Below are 15,000 nucleotides of genomic sequence, written 5' to 3' on the forward strand. Positions count from 1 at the left end.
TCGTGTCACGCAGACAAATGCATAGTGAATTAGCAGCATCAGGGTGTCATGAAGATGTTAAAGCTATTAGACAATCTAGCAAAATACCTTGCAAGAAACAAGATCGATTCTGTTGTTCCTGTTTAAAAATGGGCCACACTGAACAAAAGTGTTGGTCTCTGAACAGAGGCAGACCTCCGCCTTATTTCCTGAGACGTAGACAGTCTCAATCTAAGGACACAGAACAACACTCTAGAAGCAGCCAAAATTCAACTTCAAGTAAAACGATTACTGAGTTGACAAATATGGCTATGCAAGGTCTCCAGCTATTAGCGTCATTTGCTAGTGGGCTAACAGCTCAACAGAAATAACCTAATAATATTACACCCTGACTGCACTGATCCTTTTTGCATTTTCAAACCTGTGATTGTGTTAAACATGCAGCCTTCCTCATAAACACACAATAGTTGTTTGTACTACTACATGTATACATAGACTACTAGAATTGTTAAACAATATCTAGTGAACTGTGTTAATGTTGGATTTGATTGTCTCCTATAAGTGGACCTCTCTGCTATTTTCCATATAGCTGCAGCTGAACCATAAAACAGGAGCACAAAACTTGCCACCTGGCTACAGTCTTATTCACAATTGCATTAACATAAAAATGCTTTCCTTCCAGCAGGATTCAGTATCAGTGCACTTGTCCTTTTTACCATGCTCTAATAACAAACCAAGGTGTGGATCTTTGAGCCCGATCACAACCCCATCTTACATTTCAAGGGCTTCCTGTTAAAACAACAGGACCAAATTTGCATCACAATTGTCAATAGCAACTTTTGTTACCTTTGGTCGGAGCATGGTCACACCAACACATTCACACAGTTAAATACAATCACATAAACAACACCATTTGTCTCTCTACATATAGTCAACTTAAACTCTTCTTTTTAACTAAAATATTTTCATATTGGAAAGCCCTACTTTAGCGATGTGCTTTCCAATAAGGAAAATTTCCATTTACTTTTTGTTCATCTAAACCATTTTGCTTTTTACCTTTTTGAATCTTTTTTATGCTCTCACAGCAATTTTTGTTTGCAATAACTGAATGGACTTTCATGTTATTTCTTGATTTGAGACATTTTAACCTTTTTAGATCGCTTTTTATTTTTACAGTCAAGTCATCACAAAGGCAATTTTTTTTAAATTTCTGAATTCGATCACATGAATTATATTATACTCTTACTACAACAGCAAGTCCTGAAATCAACCAAACTTTTTATAAAGACAAATATTTTAAGAAACATTAACGGTGTCTTTTATGTTTTTAGATGATGCTCCTACTATCAGAGAGGGGTTTGAATTTAATACTGGTGGACTTTTTCAAAGACACGTACATTTTTCCAGAAACATTAAAAGTCCCATTTTTGTTTTTACACCATATTCATTTATATTGTTGGTGCTCCTACTATCAGAGAGGGGTTTGGAATCAACATATATTTCAATATTTTTTTATCTTTCCAGAGGTCTCATTTATTTGTCTTGTTCTTCACAACTTTTTTCACTTACTCTTAAATCCTGTATATCAAAGCATATACTTTATCTTTTTAACATAAACCGATTTAATTTGGCCACTTCACAATCAACCAAATTGTTTTTATTTTATTTTTATTTGCTTTCTTTCTAAACACCAGAAAGATTATAATCCCTATCATGTTGTTACTTTCCCTTCATTATATTCTGAGCAAACATTACATTATATGTCATTTATGAGTCTTCATTTGAAATGCTGATATTTGAACTACTACATGCTCTTATTGCCATATAACCTCTATGACAAATGCCAGTTTTGCAGATATGTTTTTTCTTCTCATTGCCATGGTTATTCTTTTGCTGTTCTGTCACCAGTTATACATCGTCAATGAATGCCTTTTTAAGTTTTCATGGGTTGCTCTCCTTTGCAAATCATTTTCTGTGCATGAAGGTAAAGGCAGCTTCAGCAAGGAACACAAACACTGGAGAATTGAAGACGCCCTCCACATGATATACTAAATCCCACAGATAACAGAGATTACTTGGCTTGCTAAGCCAAAGACGGACATACATCTTGTGAAATGGACATTAGGATCCAGACAAGAACTCCTGACAAGTGTCCCCATGTGATCATCTGACTATGCTTACACCTGACAGGAAAAGGTGTTCTGTGTGTATATCTTCTGAGCGTCATTGATGATGATCATCATCAGTCTGCACTACTCTGCCAAAGAAGACACTGGATTACTCTACTCAGCTTTAATTTGAGGTCACATGTGGACCTTTTATAATTTCCGAGGTCCAATGAACCTGAGAGGGGTTTGTAAGCTGAGAAAATATAATTTATATTTCCTTCTATGCTAATGAAGGACTACTGAGACATTCCAAGCATGGGATGGGTCCTCCTGGTGAGGCAGAGTTCCACACAGCTTCGATAAACATCTCTGCCATTTGCTTACAGTAACCATTTGCTCTTCACCATACACAATTCATCAGCTTGTGTTCTTCCTTCAGATAACTTTGTCATGTTTGGTGTCATTTGACAGTTTATGACTTCAGTGTTGTAGTAATGAAATCAACAGAGACATCGATTAATTGTATTTCAATCTACAATATATTTACTATTGTTGGGTCATGGCCTGAGGAGAGTATGTTAATGTACTTCTCCCCCACTTCATCTCTTCAACTTTGTTCTCATGTTCAGCTGGTTTTGGGGGTTGGTTTTCACTCATGTTTGACAATGCTTTGCTCAGGGTATAATAGGAAAAGGTAACTGTTGATCTGGGAGAATGGCTTTTACTCTGCATCTCCCGCACACCAGTGCGTAGCCTCATATACTAACAAAGGCAGTTTCACTGTCTTTGTTGCTCAGCAGTGCACATGTTACAGCTAATTTCTTTATACAGTATCTTAGTTTGTTTCATTCTAATGTCTGTATATTTGATCATAACTTAATAAACAACTTTGCCTGCTTTAAGACGTAGAGATTCTTTTTCTTTATCAATGATGATAACAACTTTAATGGAGTCAGATTAATTACAATGGAGTCAGATAAATAATGGATTTAAACACGCCATCCTTCAACTGCTTCCTGTTTCCGATTATTGGTTCAGAATAGCAGCGTAAGCTTCAAGCCTTACAAGATATAATGAGTTAAAAAACAAGCAAGAATAAGCAGAATAATCCTGTCAAATCAAAAAAATCACACTGGCAGATTAATTAGCATGCTTTATAGTATTTTATAGTTTTGACTCGATATTTCTTATTATTTATCATCATCACAAAAAAATGCATTTAATATAACCAAATATAAAGGCAGAATTTTTCAAAACCCCTCATTTAAGAAACATAACATCCAGCATCCCGCCTTAGAAAAGAAAAGAGGGAAATAAACACTAGAGAGAGTGTAGTAAAGATGGCTGCAGCTGAGGAAAGCCCAGCAGTGCGGCAGCGTTTTGACAGGCTTTCGAGGAATCGAGACGATCGCCCTGCCGTCTGGAGGAGAGGAAGGATTATAGATGTTGATATCATATTCGATATGTGCCCAAAATGCCCTGAACGTATTGATTTATTTACATGCGCATCCATCCGGCCCGGTCTGGGGCAGAAAAAAGAAAAGCACACACACAGACGCTGTACGCTCACTGGAGAAAAGACTTCAGAAACAATTTCAAACTCCCTTATTGATCCCGCTGAAGAGACTGGATATATATTCAGCGTCCCAAAGGCACAATTTCTGTGTCTCTTAAATGCAAACAGGGAAGAAAGGAGTGGAGGAAAATAAATAAATAAATAAATACAGAGTGTGTTGTGTGAAGGCGAGGCGCTGGTCGGAGGCGTCTTCACTATATGAGGCTATTGATCTGTGCTGGGCTCTGAAAACACTGGGAATGATGGATGCGCTAGCCGATAGCGCTGGACAAACCTGCTAGCTAATTGCACACCAAAGACAATTATCCAGGCATTGTTTCATGAAAGCAGCACAGTACAAATGTCTAATATTCATATTAATATCAGTCTAATATGTGGGAGTTCACAGAAGAGGAAAAAGTGGACCATGTCAAAACACACACCACTTTTACATGAATCTGAGCTCAGATAGTGATGGATCACACACACACGTCACGTGACAACCAAGACAATGCAGACAACACACTCTAAAAAAAACACCTTGATGAAAGCATTGCAGTGCTGAAAACAGAACCAGAAACCCTATTATTATATATTATTAGTTATTTATTACATTTATGTTATGAGTTAATAATCGGAGGAGTGTGTGGTGAGTTAATAATCGGAGGAGTGTGTGGTGAGTTAATAATCGGAGGAGTGTGTGGTGAGTTAATAATCGGAGGAGTGTGTGGTGAGTTAATAATCAGAGGAGTGTGTGGTAAGTTAATAACCGTGGAGTGTGTGGTGAGTTAATAATCGGAGGAGTGTGTGGTGAGTTAATAATCGGAGGAGTGTGTGGTGAGTTAATAATCGGAGGAGTGTGTGGTGAGTTAATAATCGGAGGAGTGTGTGGTGAGTTAATAATCGGAGGAGTGTGTGGTGAGTTAATAATCGGAGGAGTGTGTGGTGAGTTAATAATCGGAGGAGTGTGTGGTGAGTTAATAATCGGAGGAGTGTGTGGTGAGTTAATAATCAGAGGAGTGTGTGGTGAGTTAATAATCAGAGGAGTGTGTGGTGAGTTAATAATCAGAGGAGTGTGTGGTGAGTTAATAATCAGAGGAGTGTGTGGTGAGTTAATAATCGGAGGAGTGTGTGGTGAGTTAATAATCGGAGGAGTGTGTGGTGAGTTAATAATCGGAGGAGTGTGTGGTGAGTTAATAATCGGAGGAGTGTGTGGTGAGTTAATAATCGGAGGAGTGTGTGGTGAGTTAATAACCGGAGGAGTGTGTGGTGAGTTAATAATCGGAGGAGTGTGTGGTGAGTTAATAATCGGAGGAGTGTGTGGTGAGTTAATAACCGGAGGAGTGTGTGGTGAGTTAATAATCGGAGGAGTGTGTGGTGAGTTAATAATCGGAGGAGTGTGTGGTGAGTTAATAATTGGAGGAGTGTGTGGTGAGTTAATAATCGGAGGAGTGTGTGGTGAGTTAATAATCGGAGGAGTGTGTGGTGAGTTAATAATCGGAGGAGTGTGTGGTGAGTTAATAATCGGAGGAGTGTGTGGTGAGTTAATAACCGGAGGAGTGTGTGGTGAGTTAATAATCGGAGGAGTGTGTGGTGAGTTAATAATCGGAGGAGTGTGTGGTGAGTTAATAATCGGAGGAGTGTGTGGTGAGTTAATAATCGGAGGAGTGTGTGGTGAGTTAATAATCGGAGGAGTGTGTGGTGAGTTAATAATCGGAGGAGTGTGTCGTGAGTTAATAACAGGAGGAGTGTGTGGTGAGTTAATAACCGAAGGAGTGTGTGGTGAGTTAATAATCGGAGGAGTGTGTGGTGAGTTAATAACCGGAGGAGTGTGTGGTGAGTTAATAACCGGAGGAGTGTGTGGTGAGTTAATAATCGGAGGAGTGTGTGGTGAGTTAATAACCGGAGGAGTGTGTGGTGAGTTAATAATCGGAGGAGTGTGTCGTGAGTTAATAACCGGAGGAGTGTGTGGTGAGTTAATAACCGGAGGAGTGTGTGGTGAGTTAATAACCGGAGGAGTGTGTGGTGAGTTAATAATCGGAGGAGTGTGTGGCGAGTTAATAATCGGAGGAGTGTGTGGTGAGTTAATAATCGGAGGAGTGTGTGGTGAGTTAATAATCGGAGGAGTGTGTGGTGAGTTAATAATCGGAGGAGTGTGTGGTGAGTTAATAATCAGAGGAGTGTGTGGTGAGATAATAATCGGATGAAAAATTAGTCAATAACTATGACTATGATGAGTTTTTATGATCGGAGGTTGTCCTGCTCGGTGGTCTGCAGTGTTCAGGATGCTCTTGTTCTCCAGTGTTCTGTCCAGCAGTATATTATAACAGCGCTCACAGTAATCACACTCTTGACTTTGACAAACGACACACAGCGAGCACTGAATTTCTGTGTTGATTAAATCCAGCACACGCGTGTATCTGAGCTGCACTGAAATACACAGAGGAAGATGTGCAAGTCCTTCCCACCAATAACTCAGAGAAAAGATCTCAATATATCGCTCTCGGTGACTGACAGTCTCCTGAAGCACAGGAAAACAGCTCTCTCTGCCATCATGCTTCAACCATCACTGTATGGTGGCTCAGTGGTTTACACTGTCACCTCACAGCAAGAAAGTTCCTGGTTCAAACCTCAGCTGGGTCAGTTGGTGTTTCTCTGTGGAGTTGGCATGTTCTCCCCATATTGGCATGGGTCTCCTCTGGGTGCTTCCCACAGTCCAAACACATGCGCTATAGGGGAACTGATGAACTAAACTGGCTGTAGTGTATGAGTGTGTGTGTGTGTGTGTGATAGAGAGTTTATGGGTGTTCCCCAGTACTGGGTTGCAGGTGAAAGGGTATACGCTCTGTAAAACATATGCTGAAATAATTGGTAGTTCATTCCACTGCGGTGACCTCTGAAATAGAGACTGAACCGAAGGAAAATAAAGGAATGAATCACTCCTCTGAATCACTGACACACTTGAGTTTCTTTGGTCTGTCAGGGTTTCTGTTATTTCCTTCTGCTCAATTGTAGTTTTTAATTCAGTATATTATACATTAATATTCTTCTACTTATTTCAATAATAAAATATAAGCAATAACAAATAGCTATATTGTAGTAGTTAATATAGTAAATATTATTTCCAACCATGTCATTTTATATTGTATTTATTCAACAGGTTGGTTATTGATTATATATTTGTTATTAATTAATAGGCGTTTATTGAAGTGTTTCCAATCATGTGCATGTTATATGGCCAATAACTGATAAACACACACTATTATCAATGCACATTTATTACCAATGAATGGTATAGACGGCTCAGTCTTTATGCTGCAGATAAGAGTCTCCTGTCTGGCTATCAGTACAGGATTGAACTAATAAACTAAACAGTGTAAATATGAACAAACAGGCAAGAGTTGGAGAAGAGAGAGTTCAACAGATCTGTATTATTCGTTCAGATATTATTATTATTATTATGTTTCTCAAATTAACATTCACCAAAGATTGCTGAACGCTTCTGCGTCTGAACACTGACATATGTGGTAAGTGTTGAGTATATGCCATTATTATAACTACTGTTATTACCTTCTGTAGGACGGATATCACTGCTGACGTCATCATACAAAATATTACTTTCATCACTAACGTACGTATTATAGTGGTATTATTTAGTAGTAGTAGTAATAGTATTAATGTTCATTCATTCATTTTCTTTTCAGCTTACTCTCTTTATTAATCAGGGGTCCCCACAGCGGAATGAACCACCAACTTTTCCAGCTGCAACCCATCACTGGGAAACACCCAAACACTCTCATTCACATACTTACATACACTACGGATCATTTAGCTCACTCAGTTCCCCTATAGCATGTGTTTGGACTGTAGGGTAAACCGGAGCACCCGGAGGAAACCCACGCCAACACGGGGAGAACATGCAAACTCCACATAGAAACACCAACTGACCCAGCCGAGGCTTGCTGTGAGGTGATCGTGCTTCCCACTGCACCACTGTGACACCATTACTGACATTATTAGTAGTAGTAGTAGTATACTATGAATGCTAAGTACACTATTTAAAATACCACAATTATTATTATGATTGTCATTTCTGTTTATTCCTGCTGATTTCTGTTTGTTTTTTCTGTTCTTTTGCTGTTCATGTGTTTGATGTTCACCATATCTTGTATGTTCTGTGTTGTATTTACTGTAAGTTGTATGTTTCACATTCTTAATAATAATACAAATAAGACTGCTAAATGCCTGATTTAAGCAAAAATATAGATTAAAGCTTTGATGTGATTTGTGCATTTCTGCACAGCAAAATATGCTCAAAATTAAGCATTTCAGTCCCCATATTAGTTAGAGATCCGCTCATCAGCACCGATGAGGAGTTCGCTGTTGATCTGAACAGCAGTACATGTTAAGTGTTACCTGTGTGTGTGTGTACTCAGAAAGTGTTGTACTCACGGACTGAAGTGTTGCGCTCCTCTAGGAAACACTCCAGCATCAGACGAGCCAAAAGAGCTGGAGATAGATCCACCTGACACACACACAGAGAGAGAGAGAGAGATGCACATGGTGAACTCACGACACTAAAACAGCAGCTCTGTCTGACAGCAACATTGGTCACTTCAGCATTTTGGCATGAAAACTTTTCATCCAAGTATTCTGTTCATGAACACGCAGGAATACATTCACAAATAGGAAATGATTATATGGATCATGCCAAGTTATTCATCAGAAATGCATTGTTTCAAGCGCTATACAGTGTATTTTTTCTATCACATATATTGTTTTATTTATTTATTGGTGAATTCGGTTTATATATTTATATTATATAATCTTAGTATAATTCAGGAAATTTATATTCTGCATTTTCATCTTATAATCTAAACATGTGAAATAGTCTTTTTTTTTTGATGCATTTGCAGCACTCATCATGAACCGTGTATTAGTTCTGCACACATTTATTATTTTAGTTTTTTCCCCCAAATATTTAAATGTTTTCATTCAGCTACAAAAAAAATGTAAATACCAGACGAGCTACAAAGCAATGGTTTACTAGCTTATTATTACTATCATTTAATAAAATTGAATTTTAATTCTTATATGTTTTTTTTTTGTTTTATTTTTAAAGCCAAATTATAATATATAATTTTAATAATATAAAATATTATAATATATAATAATATTAAAAATTATCATTTATAATAATAATAATAATACATTATTATTAATAATAATAATAATTATTATTAATAGTTAGTACACTGCCGCTTCGGTCTTGTTCATTCTTGTTTTGGTGGCAGAGTCCAGACACTAGTCCTGTCCTGTCTTGTATGTTGTGCTCGGCTCGAGTCTTCTTGGGTCAAGCCCTCTTATCCTGTTCATCTTTTGTATGAGCGCTGTCTTGAGCCGTGTGGGCTATGGACATGCTCGGCATGTGTGTTTTGTTTGAGGCATGGTGTTTTCGTTCTCAAAACTCTAGTTGGTTTCAAATTCAGCTGGCGCTGCCGTATGTGAGTGCACGGTAAGTGTTTTATTTATTCATGCGCTCGTGTTTTGAGTTCTGTCTCGTCTTGGTGTTGTGTAGAGCAGTGGTTCTCAAACTGTTTTTCATCAAGTACCACCTCAGAAAAAAAATTGTCTCTCCAAGTACCACCATAATGAGCAGTATTGAAATACGTAGCGTAGTAGAGCAAATTAAGCAACTACAGCTCTGCAGAGTTCAAAACGTGACAGATTAATTACTATTATTAGGGATATTTATTATTGTCAGCCACTTTAAACATTATGAATAGTCTGAACATTAAGACTGTACTATGCTTATATGTAAAACAAATAAAAAGATCAACATTTAAATTAAATTGTGCTTTTAAAAGTTAAAAATGGCAGGTTACAGTTCTTTAAAAGTAAAAAGAAAAGCACTGTACTTAAATGTAAAGTAGTAACATATAGTAGCCTATTCATTAACACATGCAAATGTTGCCTGGACCTCATAAATATAGGCTATAGGTTGTCATATTCATATACAAATCATTTTGATAAATTTTAAATATATGTAGCATGTACATATGACATATTTGATTCCTCCGCGTACCACTAGAAGGAAGCTCCCGTGCCACTAGTGGTACACGTACCACAGTTTGAGAACCGCTGGTGTAGAGCGTGTGGCTCCATGTTGGCCGTGTGCTTTAGTGTTGTCTCATGTGAACACATGGTTAATAAGTTCTCTCATTGGCTGCATGTTCTAGTCCTGTTTTCATATGAGCACATGGTCTGTGTTGTCTCTTTTTGTCATGTAGTCTCCGGTCTATTGTCTAGTCTAACCCTCCTTGTTAACCCATTATTAGTTTATTATGTTCACCTGTTTGTTGCCAATTATTTTCCCTTATAGCTCGCTCTTGTCTGCTGTCCTGTGTCAGTTCGTCGTCAATGCTTTCCCTGTGTTCCTGCTCCAGTCATAACATGTAGTTTTTGCCTTTTGGTAATATTTTTTCTCCCTTGGGACTGTTTTTGTTCTCATTTTTTATTTTATAAATAATAAATACACAATGTAGTTCTGCATTTAAGTCATCGCTTCTTTCCCCATTTAATATGACAGTACATATAATATATACCACTTATATACGCATATTTTTAGATTGAGGTTTAAGCTTGACAAATACAACATCCCTTGTAATTGAGTAATAAGTACCACCTTTGCTTTTTTGGTCTGTTATAAGAAAGGACTCAGTTTAGTAATGTATTAAACATCCAAAATGGGATTTATGAAGCTGGTGCAGCACTATTTTAATGTGCCTGTGAACTGGTGAGATATTTATAAGTCAGATCAAGTTTCCTTTAAAACCAAACATTCCCTGTCTTTTACAGCTGATCTAGGTTCAGTACGGTGTCAGTGTTCTGGAGCGTGTCAGAGTTTTCAGTATTCATGAGCCTCAGGACCACAATCCTGAAGTCTGTGAAAGCAGAGAAACTTGAGGCAGAGAAAGGCTGTAAAAATAGAGGAAAAGATGAGAATGTGAGCTGAAGTTACAGCGAGAGCGGGAGAACAAATATGAAAGACAAGAGCTGATGGCGGAGCGAGACTTTGAAGCTGAAACACCTGCAAACACACAAGAGCTGGAGCTCAGATCACCACTGACAGACACACACACACACACACGCGCACGCGCACGCGCACGCGCACGCACACGCACACGCACTCACACACACACACACACACACACACACACACACACACACACACACACACACACACACACACACACACACACACACACACACGCACGCACACTCACGCACGCACACTCACGCACGCACACTCACGCACGCACACTCACGCACACACGCACAGCTGATTCTAGAATTGCAGGTTCATTTCAGGCATTTTTCCATTCATATTCCTTGAGCTCAAATGATATATTGCAAATGTATAATGTTCACTAAACTGAACCTGTTATTGAATGTAATTCTTTTTTATCATGCGCTGGCGCAGCTGTCATGTTTCCTGGTGTACACTGAAGACAGACTCTGCTTCTGAACTGAACTCTGGCCTGTATTATAAGTCTGGAGTCTCCATAATAAAGTCAGAAAACACAGAAGCACTTCAGAGACGACACTGAGTGATGGCGCCGCGTGAGTCTGAATCAGGTGCCGCTCTCATCATCACTTCAATATTAATCATGAGCAGATCTCTCATCTGAAACCTGTGAGCAAGGATCACCGAGCCCCAAACACATTCATCATGCCATAATCACTGTAAAACACTCTCCGATTCATCCAGATCACTGTGCCTCAGTTACGAGATACTCAGCTGGAGAGATGCTTTTATTTATATACAGTGTTCAGCGTAAATGAGTGCACAGATCTTTCTGTTAAATTCACATCTTCTACATTTGGGCATATACACGCACACGGCCACTTTATTAGGTACACCTGTCGAACTGCTCGTTAATGCAAATTTCTAATCAGCCAATCACATGGCAGCAGCTCACTGAATCACAAAAGAAGATCTTCTGATGAATGTTGGAAACCTGTAACCATTGACTTCTATAGTAGGAAAAGCAAATACTACACTACCTGACCAAAGTCTTGTGGTGGATCCCAATTGTAAGAGCAACAGATACTAAACTGGACTTCTAGTTGATCATTTGGAAAAGTGTCAGAAGGTGGATTTCTCTGCATCTCAATAAACACAAACACTTCAGAAGACCTACTGGAATCCAACATGGAGCGAAGATTCTCACAGAAATCAGTCAAGTTTGGTGAAGGAGACATCATGGTTTGGGGTTTATTCAGTGCGAGAGATCTGCAACATCATCAGCCTGATGTATCAAGACATCTGTGCTGCCCATTACACTACAAACCACAGGAGAGGGACAATTCTCCAGCAGGATAGCGCTCCTCATACTTCAGCCTCCACATCAAAGCTCCTGAAGGTCAAGCTGCTCCAGGATTGGCCAGCCCAGTCACCAGACATCAACATTATTGAGCTGATGAAGGAGGAGGTGTTAAAGATGAACACAGAGACTCTTGATGAACTCTGGGATCCTGCTGAAGCTTTCTTCTTCATTCCAGATGACTTTATTAATAAGTGATGTGAGTCATGTCAGAGATGTATGGATGCAGTCCTCCAAGCTCATGATGGAGTCAGACACAATATTCATTCTGTCTCCACTGCAGCAGGACTTTATATTCTATACTGGACATTATTTCTGTTCAGTGATGAGACTTTAGTCTGAGCAGAGTCAGAGCGCACTGTCCTCATCAAATCAGTCAACATCAAGACATGATCAGATTTATTGAGCTCAAATCAGCAAAATCTAAAGGCCTTTACCTTTCATAGAGACACTTCTGACACCAGATCAGCAACTAGAAGAACAGATATTATTTATTAAAACTTGGATAAGCCACAAGACTTTTGTCAGGTAGAGTATGGAAGTCAATGGTCACAGGTTTCCAGCATTCTTCAAAATATCTTCTTTTGTGTTCAACAGAAGACAACACTCATAAAGGATTGGGGGGGGGGGGGGATGGGGGGTAAATAGTGAGCAGGTTTCCATCTGTTTGGGTGAACTATCCCTTTAACTGCTGTAGCTTTTATCCCAGTATGTGGCATTATCCTGGTATTGAGCTAACCTGCAGAGATGCAAACAACTGTCACTGTTCACCGACTCTGCTGTTTCTCTATCAGCACTGCAGCTTCAGTGTGAACACAGCACACCTACACACAGATATCACACACTGACCTCACACACGCTCCTATGAATGTCACTTATGATAATGACACACAACTATTCCTGCATGAGGGATAATAGCATGGAATCATTGGTTAATAGAGCGAGCCATTAGACCAATCTTCATAAGTACTAACAGACTGGGAGAGCTCGGGATGCTCCGCTTAATGCTGTGTGTGTGTGTGTGTTGTACCTGTTTAACACTGTGTGTGTGTGTAGGTTTGTGTTGTACCTGCTTAACAATGCGTTTGGGTTTTTTAGGCTGTGTGTGTGTGTTCGTGTGTGTTGTACCTGGTTAGCGAGCTCCAGCAGCAGTGGTTCTGTGGCTCTGGTCTCAGCTTCTTCTCGATACCTTCATAAACACACACAGCAGACAGAAACACACACGCCAGCAGGCCAGAACAAGTCAGAACGTCTCCCTGATGAATCCAGCAGAACACCAAACCATCATTACTGAAACCACAAACCCACCACACCAACCAGAACTACACACACACACACACACACACACACACACACACACACACACACACACACACACACACACACACACACACACACACACACACAGAAGGGTCTGATCCGCTCAGATCATCAGACTGACTTTAGGAAAATAACAAGCATCAGTAAACAACCCGATGTCCCACAGGAGTGTTTCAACAGCAGCACACACACACACACACGCAGACAAATGCATGCACATACATGCACTCACTCGAACACACACACACACATACAGTGATGTTACCTTTAATAACTATCAGTAAGGAGCAAATTAGTCACTGAGGCAGAAGTCTAAATGGTTTACTAAGAGTGAGAACTGAAGCTTGAAATAAAGTGTGACCAAATGATGTGCAAGCATAACACAATATATATCACAGAAAAACGAGATATCGCAGAGTCAGGTTTCTATCTCGTGCAGCTCTAATGTACAATACTGTTATTAAGATTAATCTGGGATCCCGCTTGGTGGTACGGGCAGGTTTTAGGAAGCATGGAAACTCTCACCTCTGATAATACGCTCTGAGCACCTCAGGAGAGTGATGTCTGGCCATACTGCGCTTCATTCTCTTCTGAAACACACACACACACACACACACATCAGTATGTTGCAGCTGGAAGGGGCATTCACTACATAAAACGTGCTGGATAAGTTGGCGGTTCATTACGCTGTGGCGACCCCTAAGATATAAAGGGACTAGGCTGAAAAGAAAATGAATGAATGAATGTTAAAGTTTTATTTAGTTTTGTATATTTTTTTCTTTTATTGTAAATATATAAAAATCATATTTTAGTTAATGAAACAGTTAAACAGTAGTTTTAGTCCTAGATTTGGTCCTGCAGGGTGTCTCAAACGGGTCCTGTGGTCCTTCATTTCCTGTTGCTGTGATATTTAATGTGCGGCTTCTGAACCCGAGTGGCATTTTAAAGCACTTTAAGAGAGACTTTCTTTCTTTCTTTCTTTCTTTATAGATTTTTTTACTGTATTTTTATTTAAACTATTTATTTATATATTTTTCTATTTATTTATCTATCTATTTCATTATTTATTTATTTATTTATCTATTTAATTATTTCATATTTATTTATTTAATATTAATTAATTTATCATGTATTTATTTAATATTCATTTTGTTTATTTAATATTTATTTATTCATTTATTTATCTTTCTATTTATTTAACATTAATTTATTTAATATTAATTAATTTTATATTTATTTATTTAATATTTACTTACTAATTTATTTATTTATTTATTATTTATTTAATATAAATTTGTTTAATATTCATGTATTTAAGATTTATTTATTTAATATTTATTTACTTAATTTTTGGGGAATTTTTGTTTGCGAATATTACATTTTCCACCACACAATGAGCGCTCAATTCTAAAAACAATCATTTATTTTATTATTTAATAATTTTTTTACCAATAGTTTTAGTTTTTCAAAAAAGTTTCTCATTTATTGCAGGTTTTTTTTATCAATTAACAAAAACATTTTTTGACCAACAGTTTTAGTTTTTCCACTTATTGCATAATTTTTTACTTTTTTTCAGTGTAATTATTCTTTTAGTTGTGTTTAGTTTAGTTTATGAATTCTTTCTCATTCGATTTTCGTCAGAGAATCTGAA

The 15,000-nt window shown here is 38.2% G+C and overlaps 1 protein-coding gene and 1 long non-coding RNA gene across 2 annotated transcripts in view; both read right to left on the reverse strand.

Moving 5' to 3' along the window:
• Positions 1 to 1,691, reverse strand: part of LOC147840086 (uncharacterized) — a 3,465-nt gene extending 1,774 nt beyond the window's left edge. The window contains exons 1-2 of the long non-coding RNA XR_015513938.1: positions 1,269 to 1,691; positions 1 to 1,220 (exon numbers count right to left, since the gene is read on the reverse strand). The exon at positions 1 to 1,220 is cut by the window's left edge and continues 1,774 nt beyond it. This is a non-coding gene — a long non-coding RNA (uncharacterized LOC147840086). The remainder of the gene's footprint in view (positions 1,221 to 1,268) is intronic.
• Positions 1 to 15,000, reverse strand: part of cdin1 (CDAN1 interacting nuclease 1) — a gene marked incomplete at its 3' end in the record, with an annotated part of 63,074 nt that overhangs the window by 24,524 nt on the left and 23,550 nt on the right. The window contains 3 exon segments of the mRNA NM_001076722.2: positions 8,095 to 8,167; positions 13,158 to 13,218; positions 13,875 to 13,939. Coding sequence (NP_001070190.2) covers positions 8,095 to 8,167; positions 13,158 to 13,218; positions 13,875 to 13,939 — 199 coding nt within the window.

Source organism: Danio rerio, chromosome 17, assembly GCF_052040795.2.
Source record: "Danio rerio strain M-AB ecotype USA chromosome 17, GRCz13ab, whole genome shotgun sequence".
NCBI classification, from domain to species: domain Eukaryota; kingdom Metazoa; phylum Chordata; class Actinopteri; order Cypriniformes; family Danionidae; genus Danio; species Danio rerio.